This window comes from Prionailurus viverrinus, chromosome D2 (genome assembly GCF_022837055.1).
Source record: "Prionailurus viverrinus isolate Anna chromosome D2, UM_Priviv_1.0, whole genome shotgun sequence".
Lineage (NCBI taxonomy): Eukaryota > Metazoa > Chordata > Mammalia > Carnivora > Felidae > Prionailurus > Prionailurus viverrinus.
In genome coordinates this window covers 47,868,988-47,895,622 of record NC_062571.1, presented here as the reverse complement: position 1 = coordinate 47,895,622, position 26,635 = coordinate 47,868,988, and the positions used below count along the sequence as shown (strand labels likewise).

Below are 26,635 nucleotides of genomic sequence, written 5' to 3'. Positions count from 1 at the left end.
GAGAGAGACAGAGTGTGAGCAGGGGAGGGGCAGATAGAGGGAGACACAGAATCCGAAGCAGGCTTCAGGCTCTGAGCTGTTAGCACAGATCGCGACATGGGACTCGAACCCACAAACCGTGAGATCATGAGCTGAGCCGAAGTCGGACACTCAACCAACTGAGCCACCCAGGCGCCCCCTTTAATTATAAGATTTTTAAGAAACTATATAAATATCAACTCTTTATAACCAAAAAGCTTATTACATACCTTTTTTTTTTTTTTTTTTTCCTTTTAGATAGTCTGTAGAGGATGCAAAATGCAGGAATCCCCCACTCAAGCCAAGCTCAGGAGCAAGACTGTTTACAAAGTCAGTGTGTCAGTGATAAACAAGAAATGACAATCAAACGAGAAAATGACGGCAATGCAGAGGTGGAGGAAAGCCTCCCCTCTCGTTCCTCTGCCAGCGGACCATCCACTTCTGCCGAGGGCTGTTCATCAGAAGTTCTGAGGAGAGGGCCAGCCCTGCTGCACATCGACAGACATCAGATACAGACGGTGGAGCTGAGTGCGCAGGCTCTTGAGCTGCAGGGGTTGGGTGTGGATGTGTATGACCAGGACGTGCTGGAACAGGGTGTGCTTCGGCAGGTGGACAGCGCCATTCATGAGGCCAGCCGTGCGGCCCAACTTGCTGATGCAGAGAAAGAGTATCGCTCAGTCCTGGATGACCTCACGTGAGTGTGGACCGTCTTCTCTGATTGCAGAATTTGTGTTTACATGTGACAGAGAAATTCAGATGATAGCTGTAGTATTCCAGAAATTTAGGAAATTGATAGAACCTCTAATTTGAAAGATGAGGTCAATTAGGGCAGTCTTTGGCCTTGTGTGTGAACCCTAGCCCTTTCCCTCAGGAGCAGCACTGAACATGGCAGTTAGGGTCCCAGTCCAGCCAACAATAGCCTGTGTATGCATAACGTCCTAGAGAGAAGTACTGTTCCGAGTGCCCCAAAACTCACAAGCATGTGCACAAAATGGTTCTCAGGAGAAGTGTACCTAAAGGTGTGATGTGTCCTACTCAAGATACCAGGAACACACCCACCTCCCCCTCGCATTTTTCTCTCGTCCTATAGTTTCTTTCCAGTTTCCTGTGTCTAAACCAAGTGACAGTCTTTTGGTAATTTTTCAGATTTGTATTTCTAGAAATAATGAGAACAACTCCTTGTTTTTCCTTTCTTCTGTCCTACTTGTGACTCTGTAGGAAAGATGATGTCCTGTGGAGACTTCATTTGTGTTTTAGAGGAGAAACAGGCCCTGGACCTGGGCTAAAAGGTGGGGCAGGTGGAAGATTGAACTTCCTCCCCATTGCCAGTTTGCCCTGTCATGACCGGTTTTCTAGGCTGTGTCAGGCAAGCAGGAAGGAGGAGAAGAATGGGTGGAGGGATGGTGCAGTTTTGGATGTGGGTGGCTGGGGAGGGGAGAGGTGGGACTGTTGGCTGCCCTCAATGGGGGAGGCTGAGGTACACATGCTGTGGGAACTTAAAGGACATGTTTTCTGCCAGCAGCTTCTTGGTGTGTTCTTTTGGCCTCTTGAGTAGCAGGCATTCTGGATTACTTGTACTCTGACCTCCAGGTGTGAGGAGCTCGACTCCTTATAATGAACACACCTTTACATTTGACCTACTGCTTGCATAGGTGACGGCGGAGTGCTGCAGAATTACAACACAGGTTAACAGAGCGATGGTGACACGTGGTTAGGCTGCCAGTAACTTGCATTGATAACATCTTTTATCCTGAAATCCACAAAGGTTACAAACAGCAAATTACCTAAGTGTCAAGATTGAATTTGTGTTTTGAAAATTGGGAGTTTACCATTCTGTGGTCTGTGTTTTAGGAGCAGTGTAACATAGGTTGATTTTTTCCCCCTTCACACTGTAAAATGTAATGTTACAGCAAGTAAGTCTTCCAATATTGTGAAAGAAAAATAATTGTCACAGATACCTGACTTGTATAAGAAAACGTATAAGCATTTCTAGTTCTTTCCCAAACTTTGGGTGACTTCCATAATGGGACTTTAAAAACCCATGTATGGCTTGTTGATAATGGGAGAGGGTGTGTGTGTTTGGGGCAAGAAGTATATGGGAGTCTCTGTACCTTCCTTTCAGTTTTGCTGTGAACCTAAAAGTGTTCTAAAAAAAATAAAATTAAAAAAAAAAAAAACCAGACCATGTATACACATTTTTTCGTCTAAAAGGGTAACTTACTGCACACTGTTTTAGCACAGTCTCTTGAATAGAGTAGACCCTTAAAATGCTTGTAGAATGAATGAAACAGCTTACAGATGGGAATGTGCTGGTTTAAATCAGCCAGATCAAAGAAAACGCTTAGCAGTTATCTTACCTTCTAACAGCCCTTCAAATTCAATATGTGGCCAAAAAGAATATGGATTCTGGTTTAGTTTCTTTTATCTTTTAGTTAATAAGTAAAAGGACATTGTTTTAGCATTTCTGTCATCTTACACTATTAAAAAAAAATGTTACCAGAGTGGAAAATAGACACTGTATCTTATTTTTCAGGTCATGTAGGACATCCCTAAGGCAAATCAATAAAATTATTGAACAACTTAGCCCTCAAGCTGCCACCAACAGAGATGTCAACAGGAAACTAGATTCTGTAAAACGACAGAAGTATAATAAGGTGAATCCAAATAACACATTTAAGTATTGCATTTTTGAAAAAGTAATCATTTCTGTTCATTTAATATTTAGGAAGTATTCGAAAAGTAGTTAAAATATGTGAAGCATGTGTCTATAATAAAAAATTTTGAATTCCTTTTGTATGTTTAATTTTTCAGCTGTTTCCCTTTAATATCTCCTGTCAAAGAATATTTTTTAGGGGTACCTGGGTGGCTTAAGCTGATTAAGTGTCCGACTCTTGATTTGGGCTCAGGTCATGATCTCATGGCTTGTGGGATTGAGCCCCGTGTTGGGCTCTGCACTGAGAGCTTGGAGCTTGCTTGGGATTCTCTCTCTGCCCCTCCTGCATGATCTCTCTTTTTTTTTTCTCTCTCAAAATAAATAAATAAACATTAAAAAAATGTTTTTAAAAACACATTCACACATGTTTGAGAAAGTGTTCCCTTCTTGGCGTTGCATGCTGCCTTACTCATGTTTAGGATTATGGTCTTCCTTGCTTTGCCACTTTCTTTTACCCAGCTTAGGCTCCTGTTTGGCATGCTGGCCTCTCATCCAGTCTCCTTGTGTGGTGTGAATTTCCTTTTTTTCTTCTGCTTAGCTCCTGCTTGTACTGATTGTGTATGCTGTGTTTCCTGTTGGTATAGCCATACCTCTCTCACACTCATGCTCACTGTTCTGAGAGGCCAGCATTAGGTATTGCAGTCATCACCCAGCCACACTGATGGGTCTGCATTGAGGGTTGTACAACTTCAGGCAAGGGAAGATCTGAGATTATGACATTGTTTTTATGAGGTTTGAAACAGCTTTTAGTATTTACTTGTGTTTTATGAAAATATATTGGAGTAGATAGGAATGACTAGTGTTGATCATTTGATCCAAAATGTCATCCAAAATGACTAGCAGATATTTTTGTGCTTGCAGTTGACCCACTGCAGTGAGTAAAGTTCTTACATATCTTATTTAAGCTCCACTAGTGGACGCATATAGACTCGGTTCCTCCTGCTTTCTGCTCACCAGTCCATTATCTTCACCACCCCATCTTCTCTCACCAGAATAGCAGCCCAAAGGTCAGAGCTCGCAGTGGTTTCTGGTAGCCAGGGTCTCCGCTTTGGGGACGTTGGCCTCTTGTTGGAATATGCAAATTAATGTGCAGAGACCTCTAATCTTGGGCTTCTGGTGAGCTGAGGTTTCAAGGAGCAGCAAGGACCAAATGTTGGGCCATTTTAGGTACTAGTGTAACTCAATTGTATATTCCTATCTTTCTAAAGTAGTCCTTTGATGGTTAGACTATTCAGAGAGACAGGCTGTTTGTTTTGTTTTTTGAGAATGGCTATCTTTTGTGCGTGTGTGTGTGTGTGTGTGTGTTTAGAGAGAGAGAGCTGGGGAGATGGGCAGAGGGAGAGAGAGAGAGGGAGAATCTTAAGCAGGTTCCACGCTCACATGGAGCCCAACGCAAGGCTCTGTCCCATGACTCTGGGATCATGACCTGAGCCAAAATCAAGAGTTGGACACTCAATTGACTGGGCAAGCCAGGTACCCTGAGAAATGAGATTTTCTCATTTTTAAATGAGATTTAACCTAAAATCTGTTTAAATGAGATTAAATGAGGGAAAGACTAGAAGAAAATGAAATGCAGTTTAGTATAACGTGGCATTTATATCCAGTGTTTCTCCTTGTCCTATACTCATATTTGGTGTTTAAACATTGACCTTGAGAAGAACCAGGTACCTTAGGCCTAATTAATTGGAGAGGCCCTAAGAATGGCTGCATAGCTGAGCTCTGGTGGTGTAGAGGGAGAAAAGACAAAGAGGTGTCATGGGTGGGAGGGTAAAAGGGTATATCAAAATGTGTATTCCTTTTTTTTTTTTTAAATGTTTATTTTGAGAGAGAGAGAGTACATGCATGAGCGGGGGAGGGGCAGAGAGAGAGAATCCCAAGCAGTCTCTGAGCTGTCCGTGCAGAGACTGACATGGGGCTTGATCCCATGAACCGCAAGATCATGACTCAGGCCAAAATCAAAAGTGGCTCAACTGACTGAGCCACCCAGGCGTCCCTATATTCCTTTTAAAATCTTGTGATTGGGTAGAATACTATAAAGGACAATCATAAATATGGTAGATTATCAAAGGGGGCTGACTGTTTCAAGTGTTTGAACGTTTGTGTTTATGTTTCTTATTCTAGAGAATATTATTGACCTCATAGTCCGTTGGTTGGTAAGGTCAGAAACAAAAGCTAAATAATTTGCCCTGTGTGTAATGGGGGAAAACCGAGTAGAGCAGCTCCACCTCCCAAGTCAGTGGAGAGCCAGTGCATGTGAACATAGACAGCTGTGCTGCCCAGCCAAGAGAGGGGGTACAGACAGGGATGCCTGCCTGATGGAAATGCTTGGAGGCCTGCTTCCTGCTAGAAAAGTGGCAGTAGCTCAAATGAGGTTCTATCTAATAATAGTAACATATGGAATTTCTGTTTTATTTTCCTCTTGATTAAGGTTTTTACATTTATCTTTGGTATTTAGCAATAAATCATTTCTGTTTTCTGTATTCAATATTTACCATTTAAGGAACAACAGTTAAAGAAGATCACCGCAAAACAAAAACGTCTCCAGGCCATCCTTGGAGGAGCAGAGGTACAAGTTGAAATAGATCATGCTGGTCTGGAGGAAGAGGATACAGGTGAGGAACAGTGTCTCCTTGTTCTTGAATTGGTGCCTGATGCCTGAAGTTGGTGGAGGGTATCTCCTCAGTCATGGCCAGGGTTCCCCAAAAATGTGTTTCTTTGCCTTAGTGTTGAAACAGAATTAGGAAAATTTTATTCTCTATTTCTGCAGAACCAAATCTGTTTTAAGTCATGTGGGGTTTTTAAAGAATGAAAGTAAATGTTTAACTGCATCTACTAGAGGCTGCTGGTGCACATAATTTATTATGTTTAATAAATTAGGGAGCTTAGCCTTCTTGTGTAGTTAATTTTGTAGAGACAGCTAACATCTTGATCAAATTACATTTTTAAGCCCAACATCATCAGTCAACATTCATAGAATTGCTTTTACATATCTTTTTGGGACATGTTTGGCAGGCTTTCCAAGCATCACTTCTCGTTAATGAAAAGGCATCTTCATTCAGGTTATACTATGGCTGTAATTTTGTTTTAATTACTGCGTAGGATGAATGTCTTTTGGAAAACCTTTTGGGAAAATGCGTAAGCTCTGAAATGAAATATCTTTGTGGTCTGTGTGTATGTGTGGGTGTGTGTTTAGAAATTGTTGGTAGTGGCTCAGTCATTTAATACTTGAAATATAGATTGAAGCTTCTTAGCATTTAAGCTTTCCAAGCAAATGTCTTCTACCAGCTCCAGAAACTTATTCAGTAAGACAGGGCAATTTTTATGAAGAGTTAGGGCAGTAGAAAAAAATACGAGACCGGGACACCTGGGTGGCTCAGTTGGTTAAGTGTCCCGACTCTTGGTTTCAGCCTAAGTCGTGATCTCGTGGTTCATGAGATCAAGCCCTGTGTTGGGCTCTGAGTTGACATTGTGGAGCCTGCTTGGGATTCTCTCTTTCCCTCTCTGCCCCTCTTGTGCTAGTGTGCACGTACTCTCTCTCTCAACAAATAAATAAACATTGAAAAAAAAAATTAGAGACATGGACTTTTAAAAGTTCAGTCTCTGAATTTGTTGGGCTTGTAACCAAGGCTTTCTCCTGCTGAGGTTCCGTGTTCTCGTTGTTCCTGTCCGGCTGCCTAAAACCTGCCACTGCATTGTACCTTCTCTTGCTTCTTTGGTAAAACTGCCCAGGATTAATAGACTTCCCCAATTCCAAAAGCCCCTTTTCATTCTTGTTCCACCTGGCCTGCCTGTAGCAGCTGATACTTCCAGGATCCCAGTCTCTGGGATGCCTTCCAGGATCCCAGTCTCTACTGGTTTTCCTTTTGGCCCTCTGACCATTTCCATAGTGGTTTTTTTGTTTGTTTTGTTTTTGTTTTAGAGAGAGGGTGTGGGTGGGAAGTATAGGGTGAGGGTGGGGGCATTAATAAGCTAATTCTAAAATTGATATAAAAATGTATTGGGCCAAGAAAAGTCGATTTAAAAAAAAATTTTTTTTTTGATGTTTATTTTTGAGAGACAGAGCATGAGCGGGGAAGGGGCAGAGAGAGAGAGGGAGACACAGAATCTGAAACAGGCTCCAGGCTCTGAGCTGTCAGCACAGAGCTTGATGTGGGGCTCGAACTCATGAACTGAACCACGAAATCATGACCTGAGCTGAAGTCAGACACTCAACCAACTGAGCCACCCAGGCACCCTTCCCCCCGTTCTTTTTTTAAAGGTTATTTATTTATTTGGAGAGAGCGCATGAACCTGGGAGAGACAGAGAGAGAGGGAAGAAAGAATCCCATGTAGGCTCTGCACCGTCAGCACAGAGCCCAATGTGGGGGCTCTATCTTAGGAACTGAGAGATCATGACCTGAGCTGAAATCAGGAGTCAGATGCTCAACCGACTAAGCTACACAGGCATCCTGAGAAGAGTGTGTCTTGAAGAGGAACAGAATATCAAGGCTCGTGATTAAGGTGCAGTAAGTAAGACAGTGGGTATTTGCACAAGGAAAGACAAATAGATCAGTGGGACAGAATATAGGGTCCAGCAGACAAACCCACCCATGTGTGATTAGTTGGTTTATGATGCATGTGGCAGTACAGTGCTATGGGGAAGTGTCGTCTTTTCGGTAAGTGGTTCACATGAAGGTAAAATGAGTCTTGGCCTGCTACTCTATGTAGAAAGATAAATTCTGAAAGGATTATAAAAATATAAATGTGAGTGGTAACACAAAGCTTTTAGAGTATAGCGTAGGAAAGTATTTTCATGATTTTGGGGCAAAGACTTAATGAGACACAAAAATGCTTTTTGTAAAGAAAAAGATTTGATAAGTGACCTATATCACAACTAAACTGTGCATCAAAAGATAGCATTAAGAGAGGGAAAAGACAAGCTGCAGAGTGGGAGAAGATATTTGCAATACATGTATAATTGAAGGACACAAATCCTGAGTGTATTAAAGAACTCTTAGGAAAGGGCTAAAGACTTGAACATTGTCTTCAAAAGAAGCTATTCAGAAGGTCAGTAAACCTATGAAGAGGTGCCCTAGTTCATCAGTTAGTAGGGAGACACAAATTACAACCACAAAGTGGTACCATTACACAACTACCAGAATAGCTAAAATGGTAAGAATTGAAACTCTCAAACACTGTTGGTAGAACTTAAAATTAATAGGACCACTTTGGAAAACCATTTGGCAGTGTCTGCTAGAGCTTAACATACCCAAAGAATTATGTATAAATGTATTTCTGAAGGAGGTGTACTGGAATATTCATAGCAACATAATTCATAGTAGCTAAAACCTGGAAACCACCCAAATGTCCATTAACAGTGGAATGGAAAAATTATAGTATACTTGTATAATGTAATACTAACAGCCATGAGAATTAACAAACTGCAACGATATTCAGCAATAAGAATGACTCTCACAAGCATGTTTGTAGCAAAAAAGCCAGACGTAAGAGTACAAACATTTCCATTTACATAAAGTTCAAAGCTAGGTACAGCTTGTTTGTAGCGTTAATGGTATGGTCAGTTATTATTTTAGGGGGGGTGGAGACTGGAGGGTGCCATGAAGGGTGGTGCATCTGGGGGTAGTAGTGATTTCTGTTTCTTGATCTGGATGTCGGTGTATGGGTATGTTTTTTTTCTGAAAATTCACTAAGCTGTACATTTAGTATTTGTGCCCTTTCTGATGTGTATTGTTCTTTACTGCAAGTTTAGTGAAACACTGGTTACAAGAAATGTAGATTTTTAGAATATGGATTCTTCCTGTTCAGCCTTACTTATGTTTGTATTTTGGCTGTGGGTGAAATAATTTTGCCAGAGATTAAGTTCAACTAACGAAAGAGGGATGATATCTGGGTGACTTTATATTGCTCGGCAGAACTTCCAATTTTAGTTTCTCTTTTCTGTTAGTTAACTTTGCACATTTAACACAGTGCTATCCAGTAGACCTGTTTGCAATGCTGGAAATGCCGTCTGTGTTGTCCATTATGGTAGCCATTAGCCACATATGGCTCACTGAGCACTTGAAATACGGCAAGTGCATCTGAGGAACTGAATTTTCAACTTAAAAAGCCACATGGTGACTATTATATTGGGCAGTGCAGAGTGAATGTTTATGTTTTACCTATGTAGGTGCATGCTGATTCTTTACGTTTTCTGTTTTACTATCTCTTGAATTTAAGTCCATGTGAATGTTGGTATTTGAAGTGACATGGAAACTTGGGAGATTGCTTCCTTGGGGGCTACTCTTTAATTGATGAGGAAACACAGAGAAATGTGTATGTTGTATATGAGTAGCTCTGTCTTTAGATACACAGAGAGTGTATTTATAATGCATTATTTTAGAAAAAGTTATTGAGAAACCACCTTTTTTTTTAAAATATGAAATTTATTGTCAGATTGGTTTCCATACAACACCTTTTTGAATAGGAGTGTATTGAACGTGGTATGATGAATGCTATAATAAATTTTATTGTGTTCTTTTATGTACAATATGCTTTAGTACATCCACGGTATGTTTTTTAAATGTGAGTTGTTTGTAGGTGCTGTTTATTGAATAAGTGAGTCCTTGTGTCGTACTCTTGGAAAGGTTCACACTAGTGCCCAGTGCATTGTCGTCCCTCTTTCAGAACCGGGGCCATCCTGTCTCGGCAGCATGCTCATGCCTGTCCAGGAGGCTGCTTGGGAAGAGCTCATCCGCACTGGCCAGATGACACCTTTTGGAACCCAGATCCCTCAGAAACAGGAGAAAAAGCCTAGAAAACTAATGCTCGATGAAGCATCAGGCTTTGAAAAGTATTTGGCAGATCAAGCAAAATTGTCTTTTGAAAGGAAGAAGCAAGCTTGTAATAAAAGAGCAGCTAGGAAAACTGCGGCCTCGGGCACCTCTGAGCTGAGCGCAACACTCAGTGAAAACAAACCAAGTGAGCGAAGCAAAGTTCTCTCGAAAGCAGATAAGCGCTTGAGAAAGCACATCAAGAAGCTGCAGAAAAGGGCTCTTCATTTCCAAGGGAAAGTGGGCTTGCCGAAAGGAAAGAAGCCTTTGGAGTCTGACGTGAGGCCGAAGGCAGAGGGCACCTCTGAGAGCGAAGAGTCCGAATACTTCCCCACGGAGGAGGAGCAGGAGGAGGCAGAGGGGGCTGAGCTGACTGGAGAAGGCCCTGACTCCGTGCTGAAACCTGTGCTCAAGCACCGGAAGCGGCAGAAAAAAGTCACGGTGCAGGAGATGGGGGATGACTTTTTTCCAAGTTCTGGGGAAGAAGCAGAAGCCACCTGTGGAGGAGGAGGTCGGAAAGTAGTGAGATGCCGAGATGATGGAGATGAAGATTATTATAAGCAGCGGCTAAGGTCAGTCTGCAGAGATTGTAAAGAGATTGTACTGCTTGCTTTGTCTTAGGCAGCAGGTTTATTAAATAAGGATTCTAGATTCAGGTTAATGTATTAGACCCCCGTTTATCCAAAGGTTGGACTTCCTGCATCCTTAGCCTCCTAAACCAGCAGAACCCCCAAGTCCCCAGAGGAGCTGATACGGAATGCTTCTAATTTCTGTATCTTCGTTCAGATTTGGGACGAGTCTCAGAAGAAAAGCTTGGGGGAGGGCCAGGGCAAGATGCATGCAGAGGACTAAAGTGTGAGATGTATGCCTTTACACTCAGAGAGGTCACCTGTAACAAGGGTCAGGAGAAGACTGGCTTGTATAGTGGTGGTTTTTGTTTTCTTTTGAAGCAGGGAAATGATTGTGGAGGACTTTGTCCCAAAAAGAAGCTGAAATTTAAGCTTTGGTGTATGAAAGAATAAGCTTGTTTTCTTAAATCCCTCCTTCCTTGTCTTGAGAAAGTAGTCACCTACAGAATTATAAACCCGTCATGCTGCCAGAAGTGTATTTCATGCTCATTGCATACCCTTCCTTTTCATGGTCATTTTTATGCTGGAGATTGACTTTGGCTTTTTTCCATGGCTCTCTCAGTATAAGATGCAAATAAGATAAAAGGGAAGGTGAATGTGTTCATTCAGGAAGTCAGCTGCCATATATTTTTTCTGAGCCCCGGAAAATGGTCTGTATGCTGCAGATACCAGTGTGTCCCACTGAGCACGACCCTGCCATGCCTCAGGTCTCCCACATGAGCTTACTAAGCACGAACAAGGTCCAAGGGAAAGGGGATCTGTTTGAAAGATAAAACAGGTAAATAAGATAAAAAGATCCCCTTATTTATTCATTTATTTATTTATTTATTTATTAAAAAAATTTTTTTAATGTTTATTTTTGAGAGAGAAAGACAGATCCAGAGTGGGGAGGGGCAGAGAGAGAGGAAGACACAGAATCTAAAGCAGGATCCAGGCTCTGAGCTGTCAGCACAGAGCCCGATGCGGGGCTTGAGCTGTGAGATCATGACCTGACCAGAAGTTGGACGCTCAACCAACTGAGCCACCCAGGCGCCCCAGCAGATTACTTCTTAAGTGTTTGCTCCTGGGATGGCTTTTTCCCAGTCTTCCACAGTTTTTTCTTCTTTTCTATGCAGGGAGGTCTAGTTTATTGTTTCTTGTAGCTTTCCACGGGCCTTTATGAATGCAGATTGTCCTGATATTTTTTCTTCTGTTACTTAGAACTGATGACCCACATCCAGATTGTCTCATACACTCCCTAACCCTTTTATCTATCTATCTATCTATCTATCTATCTATCTATCTATCTATTTATATTAAAACATTTTTTGTAATGTTTATCTTTGACAGAGAGAGACAGCATGAGTGGGGGAGGGGCAGAGAATCTGTAGCAGGCTCCAGGCTCCAGGCTCCAGGCTCCGAGCTGTCAGCACAGAGCCTGATGTGGGGCTTGAACTCGTGGACAGTGAGATCATGACCTGAACCAAAGTCGGACGCTCAACCGACTGAGCAACCCAGGCGCCCCATTTATTTATTTTAAAGTTTGTTTTTATTTATTTTGAGAGAGTGTGCAGGGGCAGGGAGAGAGAGGCAGAGAGGGTGAGAGGGAAAGAGAGGGGAGGATCCCAAGCAGGCCCCATGCCATCAGCACAGAGCCAGGACTTGGGGCTTGAACTCCTGAACCATGAGATCATATCCTGAGCCAAAACCAAGAGAAGGATGCTTAAACTGAGCCACACACGTGCCCCTGCCTAACCTTTTAAAAGCAGAGGTGGCATAGTTTTTTTCACACAGTTTGAGGACCTGTGACCTAAATCCAGTTCTTAGAGCTGTTACACTTACTGTGGTAGACCTTAAGTAGCATCCTTGAGGAGTGGCTTACATTTGTTACTTCTCATTGCAACTTTAACTTTACTTTGCACATTTAATATCTGTAGAGGTATTTGAAGGATATCACTGGATGCTCTTGAATGCTGAGTGGTGTCAGTCTCTTTCTAACTACTGTAGAGAATTAATAAAAGTGTTAATCTCAACATATTGATTGTAAATGAAGCAATATTTTCTTCCCATTCAATATTAAATTAATTTTTAAATGTATTAGTATCTTGATGAGAAGCAGTTTATTTTGATTGAATTTTAAATATGGGTTTAGTTTAAATTCATTGCAATGCGTTTTTCTTAATAATGTTAAGATTGTAGAACAATTATTTCCAAAGTCATACCAAAGCCAGTTTTTTGCTAAAGTTACAGTAAAATCTCAGATGAATTTCAGAAATATCAATAACTCTAATTGCCACCAAAATACTATAGCTCTTAAAATTTTATGGCCACAGTTATTACGGCTGTTAAACTGCAGATACCACATTGAAATGTTTGTTTTGTGTCTCCTTTGATACTCTTTGGATTGGGGGATGTTAAAAGAAAATGCTTTGGACTGAGAAGCGTTATTAAGAACATTTTAGAACTGCCAGTTGCTTTTTATATTTTGTTACTTCTTGTTGCTGATCTTTGTAGACAGATTGAAATTGTAATGGTATTCCCTTGAGTGAAAAAAAAAAAAGACTTTAGGCTTCTGTATCTTAGCAGTGGTTTGAGGATGGATAATCAGAGTAAAGCCCCATAGAGTTTGCAACACAGAAAATGAGTTTTTCTTAATGGTTAGAGTTTAGAAATGTGTACCTAAGCTAGGTGCCCTTTTTGAACTTGTCCTGGTTATAACCCTGTTAATTATAATGGTCATTTAAACTTAGAAGTGAAAGTGGGTCACTCCTAGACATCTCATCCCCTTTCTTCTCTGAGCTGGAGGGAGCATCTGTCTGAGGTCTTCCCTTAGCTCTAGTTCAGTCCCAACCTGGTAACTTTGTGTTTAGGTGTTGCTAAGTGCCAGTTTCCTGTCAAGACTTTTCTACAACGTAACCTTTTCTGGAACAGGCTAATAACTGTTAGGATCCTTCTTTTCTCTGACTTCGCCCCAAGACCTCAGATCAGTCTTGGAAGTGTTACCATTTTTTAAACTGCTCATGTGTCTGTCTCACATTTGTATCCTGCTTCTGTCTCTGCACTAAGTTGCATTTTGAGGCTGCCTCCTCAGTGGTGTTCCCTGATTTTCATACTTCTGGATATACCAGGAAGGATGAGCCATTCTTTGAAGTAAATATTCCGTCGGTTCCTACTCATGTCATTGGTATGCAGACCCTAGAAAACATCGTTATTTTTTCATTTTAATTTTGTAGCAGCAGAGTTTCTATTAGGCTGTTGCTCTTAGTTGTGAGGTTTAGCTTTTCTTAAAATACATCGCTGTTGTAGAAAGCTAGGGCCTGGGAGCTCCAGGAGCCGAATAAAGACTTAATAGGATTGGCACACATGCAGTGTTTGAGTGATAGGTGTCTCTGGTGAACACTTAGGTGTTACTTACCCAGTCTGTACAGCCGGAATGGGTCAAGGGTGGCCTAGAAGACCAGACATTTCATATGTGCACCTTTCCCCTTGAGGTGATCAAAGATCAGCAGCCCTCGTTACCTCGGTGTTTCTGATTGATTTCCAGATGAGATACGAGGCAGCTCTCATTGTGTCATCTTTGCTCTCACTGCATGAATGTGTGTACGCTCTAGGACTGGTGCTAGGGTTTCCGGAGAGGAATTTGTCTTTTAGGGGACATGGGCACAGATGGGCCCTAAGCAGTGTGAAGGGAATAATTAATTCAGACAGGTATTTGGGGAAGACTTTGTGGAGGAGATTCATCCCAGCGCAAGGCCTGGTCTGTTGAGTAGTTCAGATATGTTGAAAAAGACCCTAGGGTGCAGGTTATTGAAAAGGAAAATACATGCTTGCTTTGCTTTGGAGACACATTATTTCTCATTTGGATTGCCTTGGATAGTGGTGTGGTGGCTGTGGTCTGCAGAGATGTCTGGTTTCTAAGCAGTCACTGTAGGAAGGTAGGGCACAGCCCTCACCTTACCAGACAGCTCCCATTTTAGGCAGTGGCAGTCTGTTCAGGGGGGGAGACTGAGGCCCTGTTTGGAATCTCTAGGAAAGAGTGCTATAGTCCGTTAGTGATGTCTACCATGGACACGGGGGCCTCAGAGGGAAGCAGCAGCATTCATGCCAGTTATATGCCAACCTGAGAGATAGCACAGACAAAAAATGTCACCAACTCTGGCTTCCTTCTCCAGCTGCAGTGAGCACTGCTTGGGTCAGACTTGGGTTGTAGGTCAGGTTGTATCCTAAGTGAGAGGATGTCCTTCCAAGTAAGTTTTGTTTCCTGTTGACACAACTAGGGCTAGCATTTATAATTTGACTTAAACCCATACCCTGAAGCTCTTCTTTCTATTTCTGTGTGCCAGACAGTATATAATAGTAACAGGCTTTATTTTCTTGGCAGTGAGCATAGACTGAAGCAGAGGTTCCCAGCCTACAGGCTGACTTTGCAGAATCACCTGGGTGCCCTGCCATTGGAGGTGTTGATTCAAGAAATCTAGCATGGGGCTTCAGGTCGTAATTTTTAAAAAGCTTCTCCAGGTCGTTCTGATGCACTGTCAACTTTGGGAATTACTTAATGTGTATAAGTAGGTTTTATATACTTTTCCTTTCTGTGGTGGTAGCTTTTGGCAGATTCAGTTTTTATACGTCACTTTAAAAAAAATATAATTTGTTGTCAAACTGGCTTACATACAACACCCAGTGCTCATCCCAACAGGTGCCCTCCTCAATGCCCATCACCCATTTTCCCCTCTCCCCCACCCCTCTATCCACCCTCAGTTTGTTCTCTGTATTTAAGAGTCTCTTGTGGTTTGCCTCCCTCCCTCTCTGTTTGTAACTATTTTTTTCCCCTTCCCTTCCCTCATGGACTTCTGTTAAGTTTCTCAAGATCCACATATGAGTGAAAACATATGATATCTGTCCTCTGACTGACTTATTTCACTTAGCGTAATACCTTCCAGTTCCATCCACGTTGCTGCAAATGGCCAGATTTCATTCTTTCTCATTGCCAAGTAGTAGTATTCCATTGTATACATAAACCACATCTTCTTTATCCATTCATCAGTTGATGGACATTTAGGCTTTTTCCATGATTTGGCTATTGTCGAAAGTGCTGAGGTGTATATGTTACTTTAAAATCCTCTTTTATGTACCCTGCACAAGTGGGTTGTGTTTATATAGGAAAGGGCTTGGAGAGGAACTTTGAGGTCAGTTCATTCAGCTAAGTGCTGTGTAAAATAGATCATCTGCTTCTTATCAGAACATATGCTTCAGAATCACCTGGAAAGCATCTTCAGGACTCAGCTTGCAGTGTCTGAGGCAGCAGGTCAGGGGCGGAAGGAGCTGAGTGCTGCGCTCGTACTTGGGGCTCCCACTAATTCTGAGGCGAGGTTGGTGGCGTTCCTCAGTATTACAGGCCCTTACTAGGTTCCCATTTAGGAAACCCTTGATGCAGTTGGAAAGAATTGTTGGTTAAAGACATTGGGGTTTGAAAATGTGATGCTTTTTTCTCTACTCTAGCCCAATGTCAGCTTGGTATTACCACTGCAATAAATCTCCTCCCTACCCCGCCCCCTTTCCACCTCCACCTCAGTAAGTGAAACAAGGTAACAGACTTTTCAGTAGGTGATCCCTGAGTCTCCTCACATATCATCTAGTGGTACTCTGGGCTAAGCTGCTGAGATCACAGCCTGAAACTGATTTGAGCTGCTACCTGCAAATGGTTTGAAGGCTTTCCACACCCCCCACCTTGAACTTTGGATGATTCCTTGTTTTTTTAAATAATGAAATTATGACAGTATTAAGATGGAAAAAAAAAAAAAAAACTACTTACACCTCTTTTTTATTGTCATTTGTCTACATTTCATTCTCGGCTTTGATCTTATGTATACGTACCTTTCATTTATTACAGTTATAGTAGGCTATTCAAACACTTGATCATGCCTTGTTCAAATTGATCGACTTGCCAATATGATCTGTTAAGAGGTAGAGCTGGGATTTGAAGCCAGGAGAGGGTTTTGTAAATGTCATTTTCCTTGCATTTGTGAATTGGTGGAATGTGTAATATCTAGATGTGACCACAGGGTGGCACTAAGAATCAGCACTTAGCTGCTTCCCCCTTCCTGTAATGGAAATCAAACCAAAAACTTAAACCAGTTGGATGGGGACTTGGGGTGATTGTAGGGAGTCTAGAAGACTTGACAGGTATGGTGTGGATGGGGATAGAATTTGCCTCACGGTCTTGTGTAACCTGCATCTGTAGTCATGCCTGTTGATGTAACTTTTTTTTTAATGTTTATTTTATTTTTGAGAGACAGAGACAGAGACAGTGCAAGTGGGGGAAGGGCAGAGAGAGAGGGAGACAGAATCCGAAGTAGGCCCCAGGCTCTGAGCTGTCAACACAGAGCCCAACACGGGGCTTGAACTCGTGAACCGTGAGATCATGAACTGAACTGAAGTCGGGCACTTAAACAACTGAGCCACCCAGGCACCCCTGTAACTGGCTTTTAATAAATACAAATATTTATTTAAATAAATATATTTATTTAAATCTTTAAACCTTAAAGATTTTTCTTTTCTGCCCCATTTTTTTTAACCTTGTTTTGTATGACTAACTTTGAGTTAGAAAAGGCTAATGACTCCATATATTATGTAAATCTTACAGATTACCTTCTAACACTGCAAGGCTTAATCATCTGGGTAAACAGTATCTCTGTTGTCCTTCCCCTTAAGCACTGGAGCTACTGGGGCCAGAGGCGATTTGGATCCTGGTTTGGAGGGTTTGGCTGTATACTTGCATAGTTCTAGAGGAGAAAGGCTGTCAGCATTTTCAGGTGCTTAGAGGGGTCAAGCCAAGTATAATAAATGTTGGAGAAGTCTCTTGGATTTGGAAATTTGGAGGCCTTGATGGCTTGAGCAAGGGTGGCATGTGGGGGTTGGAAGAAAGGTTCTATGAGAACAACTATAGGTAGCATCACCTAACGCTTACTACTTAGGCAGTGCTTTGTGTCAGATGGGTTCTTTGGTTTAATCCTCACAAACCCTAGGAAATAGGAACCTGAGCCCAGAAAGCTGATATAATTTGTCCAAGACAGCAGTAAATGGAGAAGGCTGGAGAAGAGAAAGGGATCCGAGGAGGATTGGGTCAGGTGGGATCTATCAGCTTGGTTGGTGTGATGGACTGGGAGGAGCGTTGCCTCAGCAACAGGTTTCTGCCTTCACTTGATGGGGACCAGTTCCACACTGTTTGCGGGTCCCATTCCATGCCTGAAATGCTGCTGAAGGCTGTGCCTCCTAGAACCCTCTCCTAGCTGCTCTGTCTCCATTTTATTATCCCTACAGAGCCTCTCTGTCTTGTTTTGCCTAGAGCTGGCTCCCTTTGCGCTGGGATTTTCTCATTTATTCTTCAATTGGATCTTTGTTTGCACTGGATGATGATTTAGCACTTTCAGGAAGGTCACATGTAGGAAAGGCCAAATTACATTGTAGAGCTTATTACTTTTTGTAAAAAGCATTTGATCTCCAAATCATTTGATGTCTAAGATCTGAATTTTTAAGTTTAATCTAGATTTATTCAAGAAACCTAAACATAATGATTTGAAGATTGTTCTTACTACCATCAGTTTCTAGGAGTTAATGTCTCAAGAAATAAACCTGTGTTCTTTTTCTCCCCCCCTAGGATTCTATATTTTAGACAGAAGGAAACGTTACTCCCTTAAAGAGTTTTCTTAGAATCTTGGCTTCTTTGAAATGACAAAGCTAAGACACAAATGAAGACTAATTCTGCTTCGTGCTCTGCACACACCTCTCATTCCCAGTTTCAGTGCATAATTGTCTGCATCAGTCTTAATTTACTCGGTGAGATCTGGACTCCTAACTGAGGGTATTTCATCTGCTCAGATGTGCCAATTAAGTCCACCCAGATAGACCATAAAAAGGCAGATAAGAAAAGTAAAACACTGAGTATCTCAATTTAGCAAATTAGACTAATCTGTAAGGGATTCTTAGCTGTCTGAAATAGAAAACCTATTGCACTACAGAAATGCAAACTATATTAAATACCCAGCTTGGTGCCTTGAATATATTTTTAAAAATCAAATTGTACTCATTGTGCTTCTGTTGTAGATTTCTTTCATGGATATTGCAGTAAGTGCAGAATGAGCCAGAGATTGAAATTTCACCCTGTATTGAGAATGATTTAACAATATGGTGTGTGACTTTTCCCTCACAGTGCAGGTCTGAAGTGCTCCAGGCTTGGTGGCTCTTGCAGTGTAAAAATGAAGGCAGAGCAGTAGGTCCCTTGTGAATTTCAAGCAGCTCAATATATGACTTCCTTGGAGTTTTGGAGCAGGCATGTTCATTTTCTTACTATACGGTCTGAAGCTACTAATGTTTGACAATTCCTATTGATAGGTATATTTTGCCTTTTTTGGGGGTTGGTATAGGCAGTTCGTTGGTTTGTCTGTTTATTAAATATGTCTTATGTGTTTGCTGAGTCTAGATTATTTGTGGTCAAAAGAATTGCTAAGCTGATTTTACTGTTGAAAAAGTTGGCAACTGTGCATTGAAGAGGGAGTTTTGGCTCACTGTGCAATATTGAGGTAGGGAAGGACATCTTTTGAGACATCTGTGAATTGGACTTTTAGAACTTGGTTTGCTCTTGTACAGTTGTTTTCATTGTGTAGCCAGTAAAGAAGCGATTATTGACTCTTTGGCTTGCACTATGAGAAAAGAGGTGGTTTTAGGGAGTTTGGAAAATACGTTTGAGAGACAAGATTATGTAACAGGAGTAGACTCTAGAGGTTGATTATCTGAGTTTGAATCTTCATGTTGGTGATCTTGGCCAGGCTACTTAATCTGTCCCTATTTTTCTTTAACTGTGAAAAAGATGAAATATAGTATCTGCCTCACAGGGTTTGCAAGGAGTAAATAAATTAATACAGGTAAATTGCTTAAAACAGTGCCCGGCACACGGTGAGCATCAGTAACTATTAGTTGTTGTCATTCCTTAGTATTTGTTTTCTGACTCTGAGTTTAAAAAATATATACATAATATGGATGTTTGTATGTGTAGTTTGAAAACACAACTGGTCCAGAGCTAGCCGTTGTTACTCAAGGAGGTGATATGTGACATAGGGCTTAGAAATCACAGGCCATGGAGTCCAGTGCCAGAGTCTCACCTAGTAACCATGAGATTCTGTACATCTTTTCATCTGTAAAATGAGGGTCATAGCAGTACTTTGTTCACAGATGGTATGAGGATTACAAAAGATAATATGTCTAAGATATTAGGCTTATGTCAGGCAGTCAATAAATGTTAGCTGCTCTTATTTGCATGCCCACCAGGTAAAACATTTACTACAAAGATTTCATCAAGTTGGTAAGAGGTCTGTGAGAATCATGAAGAGCCTATAAATAATGGTATCTATGAAAAGGTGTCCTGTTTCTAAAGTAAAAGGCAGTTTAACAATTGGTATTAGTATGCATAGCCAGATCATTAGCTATTATATACTTAGTTTTGTTGATATTAGGCTTCTTTTCCCTTTTATACATTTTTTATTAATATGATAAGGTCCACTTAGTGATAAAAAAGTTGTACAAATATAAACACATTGTCAGTAGTTGTTTTGGGAGAAATCAAAAAATATTTCTCCTTTGAATGCACTAGGGGGCACTAGACCTCTGCCCAGGGGGCATTCTTCAAACTTCACAGCCTGCTCCTTGCTTCTGAGTGTGGATAGGTGAGGATTACACTTTGCTTCCTCACAGGTTTCTCTGTTCTAAGGTCCGTGTTCCAGATCATTCTTTTGTGCCTTGTAAGGCTTGATTTCCACACTCCTTGCTGTGCTAGATATGCAGGACATTGTTCCCTAAGTGGACTGTGATAATCTTAATCTTTGCTGATGGTATGGGTGGAATAGCGTGATGGCCTTCTAGACTAAGGAGCTACACCTAATTCCTGCCTGCCCAAGATTACAGTAGGTGTTTTAACAGTTATTTTGTATTCATATATAACCTGCAATTAACAAAAATTTGTCAGTTTTACTTTTTTGTGTGTAATCTACCAATAATTAATTGCAAGATAGCATCTGATATGCATGTAGTATATAAAAAAAGTAGTTTCCCAAGGGTGTAGTACATATGTTACCATTTAGTGCTGTGTGAAACTTTTATTTGATTCATTTTGTGGCAGAGGAGACAAATGCAGTGGTGTTAAATGATGCTTCTAAAGTTCACACCTCTCCTTGCCAGTTAGAGACCTGAAATGCAGCTCTCTGCCCACATCTGGTTTTCACTTCTCAGTGGGTATCTTAAATCTGTGTTTTTTACTGGGTTCTCCGTTAGGGGCTGCCACCGAAGTCTGAGGAACTGTAGGAGTTAGAAAACCTCCCCAGTGAATAACGTACTTCATTTTACTTGGTTGCAGCTGTGATTATTACATATGTAGATTAAAGAAAAAGATGGTGGGACCATCAAAAACATTATTTCCTTTCTAGTATTGTCATTGTAGTTTAGGGCTAGTTAAATTTTTTGTTTTCCTCTCTCAGAAGATGAATTCTTTCATTAAAAAGTTGAATCTTTTGCCCACCCTTTTCCACCTGGTCCTAGGGAAGCTTGGATGCAAACTTGGGGCTTCTGATTCTTCCCAAGATCTGGTGTGCAGAAACCAGTGTTGTTACAGAGTGAATCCACTGGAAAACCCAAAACACAATTCAGGACTTGAAAATAACTTGCAAAATTTTTATTAATAAAGGAGTTTCCTTTCCTTTCTTGTCCCCCCCTTTTTTTTTTTTTTTCCTCCTTATACAATCAAGAATTTCTCTGACTTTGTCCTTGTCATGCCTCATTCTTTGTAGTGGACCTTACTCATGTTTACCCAGTGGATGTATCTAGGAGTAGTTCTTTAACATCATACATGTAGAAAGAGCAGGAATGCAGCAGGAGGTAGGCTGTAAATGAGATAGAACAGGACACTTCCTAGAGTGCTTGGGTGGCTCCATTAGTTAAGTGTCTGACTTTGGCTCAGGTCATGACCTCACGTTTGTGAGTTCAAGCCTCACATCGGGCTCTGTGCTGCCAGCTTCGGATTCTGTGTCTCCCTCTCTCTCTGCCCCTCCCCTGCTTTCTCTCTTTCTCTCTGTCTGTCTCTCTCTTTCTCTCTCTCTCTCTCCCTCTTCCCCCCCCCCCAAATAAACATTAAAAAAATTTAAAAATTTAAAAGGAACAGGACTTTTTTTTTTTTTCTGAGAGAGAGAAAGAGGGCACAAAGTGAGTAAGGGGCAGAGAGAGGGAGGAAAAGAGAATCCCATGAAGGGCAGAGAGAGCAGCAGGGCTCACCCGAAGCAGAGTTCGTGTTTACCCAAAGCGGGGCTTGAACTCACCTGATGCAGGACTTGAACTCATGAATTGTGAGATCATGACCTGAGCCAAAGTCAGATGCTTAACCGACAGAGCCACCCAGGCACCCAAAATAGGACAATTCTCAAACTCATTCTTGAATGACCCACTTTGACCATTTTCAGGCCATGCTTCTGTCTGTGATGTCTTCCTTATTTCCAGCCCAATTCTGAACCTCATTCATTCATTCATTCATTCAGCATTTACTGAGTATTTGTGTTTAGGTGGGCATTACACTGGTCTCTAGGAGTATGACTAAAACAGTCTGTGGCCTCAGGTGTCTCCCAGTCTAATGGGGAAGATTAGATACGATTTTCAAGTGGTGCTGAACACTTGGTGAGTACTCTAGTAGAAACACCAGGTGTGTCCAAGGTGCTATGGGGTTGAGAAGGCACCTGGAGGACAGGACACCTAACTCTGATCGAAGAAGGCGTCTCTGGAGGCACGGCTTGGGCAGAGGTCTCAATGTGGGGTGGGGATATATGTGTTTGGGGGGAGCCTGGGGACAGTACAGGAATGCAGATAGCACAGATATGAGGAAACTGCAAGGTATGGCATAATGGCAGTTAGCTGTGTTTTTCCACTTATATATTTTAAACATTCTTGGTGTTTGGGAAATTCTTTGAAAATAAATAACCTTAAATGGTGGCAACTAGCTCTCAGGTGTATTCTTAGGGTTCTGTTGACAAGGTGCCCTAGCAACTGGAGGAAGTGTTGTTCCTGGTGTAGTTCAACTGGTTAGCTGTGCCTTGTTGCCAGGAGCCTGGCCCTGGGTCCGAATTGCTTCTGACAGATCATTATTGTGGTATCAGCCCCAGGCCCCACAGCCTGGGCCAGGTTCTCATTCTTGCATGAATGTAGCAAAGCCAGGGAGCATTTTCTCTGCCTGCATCTGATTGGAATTGTAAGTTTATGTTTATTACTGGGTTCTTTTCTAAGTGGCTGCCAGTGGAGTCGCTAGCAGACTGACTGTGGCAGTCCCGCAAAGAGTTAGAAACCCTGCCAGGGAACACCAGGCCCACTTGCTTTTATGTGGCTGCAGCTGTGACTATTACATGTGCGGAATGTTTTTAAATGCGAGGATAAAAAACATGGAAAAGTTATTTCTTTTCCAAAAATGTAAATATTGGACTATTTACTGCCCCCTTCCACTTTTAAAATCCATTATCTGCCTTACTTATTGAAACACAGAATTTAGACGTTTTGGGACCATAACTGATTTTTAAGATTTTAAATCACTGGAGCCCAGATCTTAATCTTGACCCATCCCCAACCAATTTAAGTCATTCTGTATCAATTTTTTGTTACTGTCATATAAAAGGCAGCCATACTTCATGACAGTTTACTGTTTATAAATCTGTTACAGAATTTTTAAATTGAAGTATTCCAGCAGGTATCTTCTGATGGGTAAGTGTGTTTACTCATGTTGAGCATGGTACTCATAATTTCTGAGCATCCATTTGATTAATAAACATTGTTTTTGTTCACACATACTTGTTGAATTCTGTTAATAAACACTGGTGGTGCATTACCTTATCACAGATGGATTATATTGGGTTATATATTGCCTCCACTTCCTCCTCTGTACGTGAACATAGTAACAGCTCTGAGGATTGTGTTTGTGTGAGGATTTCAGTAAGCAGATATGATTACATGTAATAGTGTAGTTATTTGTTAAGCACTTACATTCTAGGCTCATGCTAAGTGCTTTACATGTGACACCTCATTTAATCCTCCCTAAATCTAGGGAAGTAGATGCCATTGTTCTCCCCGTCTCCTACTTGAGGAAACTTAGGTGCTGAAGAAGTGAAGTTACTTGCTGAGGGTTAAAGAACTAATAAATAGCAGTCAGGATTTGATTCTAGACCATCCGGGTGCAGACTTCTGTGTTTTGGCCTGTGGTTATTCTGTGTGTTAAACCCAGTTTATTCATAGCACAGAGATCCCTTTACACCTGCTGGCCAGACAGGTCGCCCGGCCTGCCAGGTTGCAGGACAGGCAGGTTGAGAGCAACTTTAAGACTCTTGATAGCATCTAGGATGGGAAAGGCATCAGGTGAATGTGATACTCCTCCCCCCCCCCCCCCCCCCCCCCCCCCCGCCCCCAGTCTGCCATGTGGTCCTTCTTGTCCATCAGCACTAGGTGCTGCACTGTTTCAGCGGGCACTGGTTAGATGGTCAGAGGTCTGTTCTGGCTCCAAGCCCCATGAGGAATTACTGCTTTATATAACAGAAGGATCGCTTAGACTGAGCCGCATATGCATGTGGTTTTATAACTCTGGTATTTTCTGTCTTTAATATGTGTGGATGACTCTGCTGGGGCGATTTGTCTTCACAATGGTACAAATACTTGTAGGCAATAATGATTTTTCCCTACCATCTTTAGTCATCCTTTAGCCAAACTGAATAAATGTTTGGCTCTTCTCATCTTTATGAAGCGGAAGGTACTGGAATGCAATAATTTCTGTGGTGGCTAATGTGGTTTCCTAGGTGCTGTGTGCTGTGGAGACATGATGCCTGTACATTTTAGGAGGGAGAAGGAGGAAGCTGAACCCTGTTGACACAGAGTGATGCAGTGGGAAGCTTAACAGCCCCAAAGATTTACTGGCTGAGTTGAAGGAAATAGCTGTTATCTATCAGTGGAGTTAAATATGTGATACTCTTGTATGTAAAATATTCAATGACCTTATGCCAAACTTGTGAAACCAGTATCTTCTGGTGTTTTTTTTTTCTTCCTGTAAAATTATCTTTGTGTAATTGCAAAGTAGAGTATTTTTAAGTGGATATAATTTTTGTGATTCTTAGGAGTTATCTTTGTGTAATTGCAAAATGGAGTACTTTTAAGTGAGTATGGTAATTTCTGTGATTCTTATCAGTTTTGTATTATTCATAAATTTACTAAATAGAAGTATCTTTTGTTTTGCAGATGTTTGTTTTTGAGTTCTGATGGTAAGGAATTTGGATACTGAGGAATATCTCATGTGAAATTGCTTGCTTGCTAAATTTCACATAGTAGGTAGCAAGAATCCAAATATATACACAGGGAAATGTATGTACATTATTTTGATTTCTTTTTTTTTTTAAAGTTTATTTCTTTATTTTGAGAGAGGGAGAGGGTGTGCATGTGCACTTGTGCAAGTCGGGGAGGAGCAGAGAGAGAGAGAGAGAGAGAGAGAGAGAGAGAGAGAAGGAGAGCGGGAATCCCAAGCAGGTTCCACACTGTCAACACAGAGCCTGATGCTGAGCTCGAACTCATAAACTGTGAGATCATGACCCAACCTGAAACCAAGAGTTGGATGCTCAACTGACTGAGCCACCCAGGCACCACCCCTCATTTTGGTTTCTAAGTTCCAATAGTGGGTATACTGATCTACCAGGGTTTTTTATTTAGACTTGGCACTATTGACATTTGAGACCAGGTCACATTTTGTTATGGAGGACTGTCTTGTACATTGCAGAATGTTTAGTAGCGCACCTGGCCTCTACCTGCCAGATGCTTGTAGTATATCTCACTCCTCACAGCGGTTGTAATGACCAGATATGTCTCTAGACATTGTCAAATTAACTTGGGGTGGGGGGGAGGATGGCCAGATTGCCCCTGGTTGAGATCCAGTGCTGTATACCATTGCACTTAACTAAATTTGTAGATAATCGGAAACTCAGAAGAAGATCAAAGCTGATTATAGCCACTAAGGCGTACTTCATTTCGTCAGTTGCATGGAGATAATTTTTTTTTTTTTTAATTTTTTTTTTTCAACGTTTATTTATTTTTGGGACAGAGAGAGACAGAGCATGAACGGGGGAGGGGCAGAGAGAGAGGGAGACACAGAATCGGAAACAGGCTCCAGGCTCCGAGCCATCAGCCCAGAGCCTGACACGGGGCTCGAACTCACGGACCGTGAGATCGTGACCTGGCTGAAGTCGGACGCTTAACCAACTGCGCCACCCAGGCGCCCCGGAGATAATTTTTAAGGAAGAAAAAAAGAGAGGAAAAGATTGCCTTTAGAAGTTAGAGCACAAAAAAGGTCATTACAATTTTTGTATAAAAAGACTATCTTACATTAAACTTCATGGCTATATGACCGTTATTAGGCTCGGCTATAAGCTGCCTCTTAAATTTGCTGTTTGTTCTTCTCTGGAAATTACCAACAGTGCTTATTTTTTGGTACTCGTAGTGCCCTGAAGGAGTTTCAGATCATCAGCTAGTTCTTCCTTATTGATCACAGTTAAACCTCAGGTAGCCCCTTTGTTACTTGAAGAGTTAACATCCTCAACAAAGCAAGAATTTATCAGAGGATGTACTTGAAGGTCCTCCAGCAGCTACCTGGATGGGATTGCCTGTCACTCATGTATTTGGCCTCCTGTGCTAATTAATACGGAACACAACATTGATTTAAGTGGACAGTATGTGTGATATTATTTCCACTTTCTCATTTACATTTCCTCACGTATTCTCTTAGCATTCTTCCATAATCGATGGCGGATAAATGTCTTCTTATATGTTACTGTTCTCATTCCCTTCCTGTGAGCTTTTGACTTTGAAGGCATTTATCTATATTGCTTTATCCTATTCCCACCATTTTGTGTAATTCACATTGCGAGCTGCATGCATGCTGAGCAAGGTCATCCATTTATTTTGAGAGTGAGTAGAGTGAGGCTTTTGACGTTTGTATGTATATTTTTTTAATTCATGACACCAATATTCATCATAGTTATTTGGATACAGAATTAGTCTGGTGAAATGGCTGCACTTTCTCAATAGTCTTGATGTTAAGACTTTCAGATCTTTAGGGGCGCCTGGGTGGCTCAGTTGGTTGAGCATCCAACTCTTTTTTTTTTTTTTTTTAATTTTTCTAATGTTTATTTTTGAGAGAGGGACAAAGAACCTGAAGCAGGTTCCAGACTCTGAGCTGTCAGCACAGAGCCCCATGTGGAACTTGAACCCACGAGACGTGAGATAATGACCTGAACCGAAGTCAGCTGCTCAACCTACTGAGCCACCCAGGCGCCCCTAAGCATCCAACTCTTGATTTCAGCTTAGGTTGTGATCTCATGAAGCATGAGATCGAGCTGAGCGTTGGGCTCTGCGCTGACAGTGTGGAGCCTGCTTGG

General features: G+C 41.5%; 1 protein-coding gene across 4 annotated transcripts in view; it reads left to right on the top strand.

Moving 5' to 3' along the window:
- Positions 1 to 26,635, top strand: part of ERCC6 (ERCC excision repair 6, chromatin remodeling factor) — a 79,932-nt gene that overhangs the window by 5,080 nt on the left and 48,217 nt on the right. For 3 of the 4 annotated variants that reach the window (XR_007145338.1, XM_047825245.1, XM_047825244.1), the window contains exons 2-5: positions 277 to 712; positions 2,552 to 2,672; positions 5,232 to 5,343; positions 9,395 to 10,112. Coding sequence is in view for 3 of the 4 variants with exons in the window: in XM_047825245.1 (XP_047681201.1) it covers positions 291 to 712; positions 2,552 to 2,672; positions 5,232 to 5,343; positions 9,395 to 10,112 (1,373 nt within the window). In the remaining variant the exon portion in view is untranslated. Of the gene's footprint in view, positions 1 to 276; positions 713 to 2,551; positions 2,673 to 5,231; positions 5,344 to 7,126; positions 7,232 to 9,394; positions 10,113 to 26,635 lie in introns of those variants that run through there. The other variant, XM_047825246.1, reaches the window with a different exon arrangement.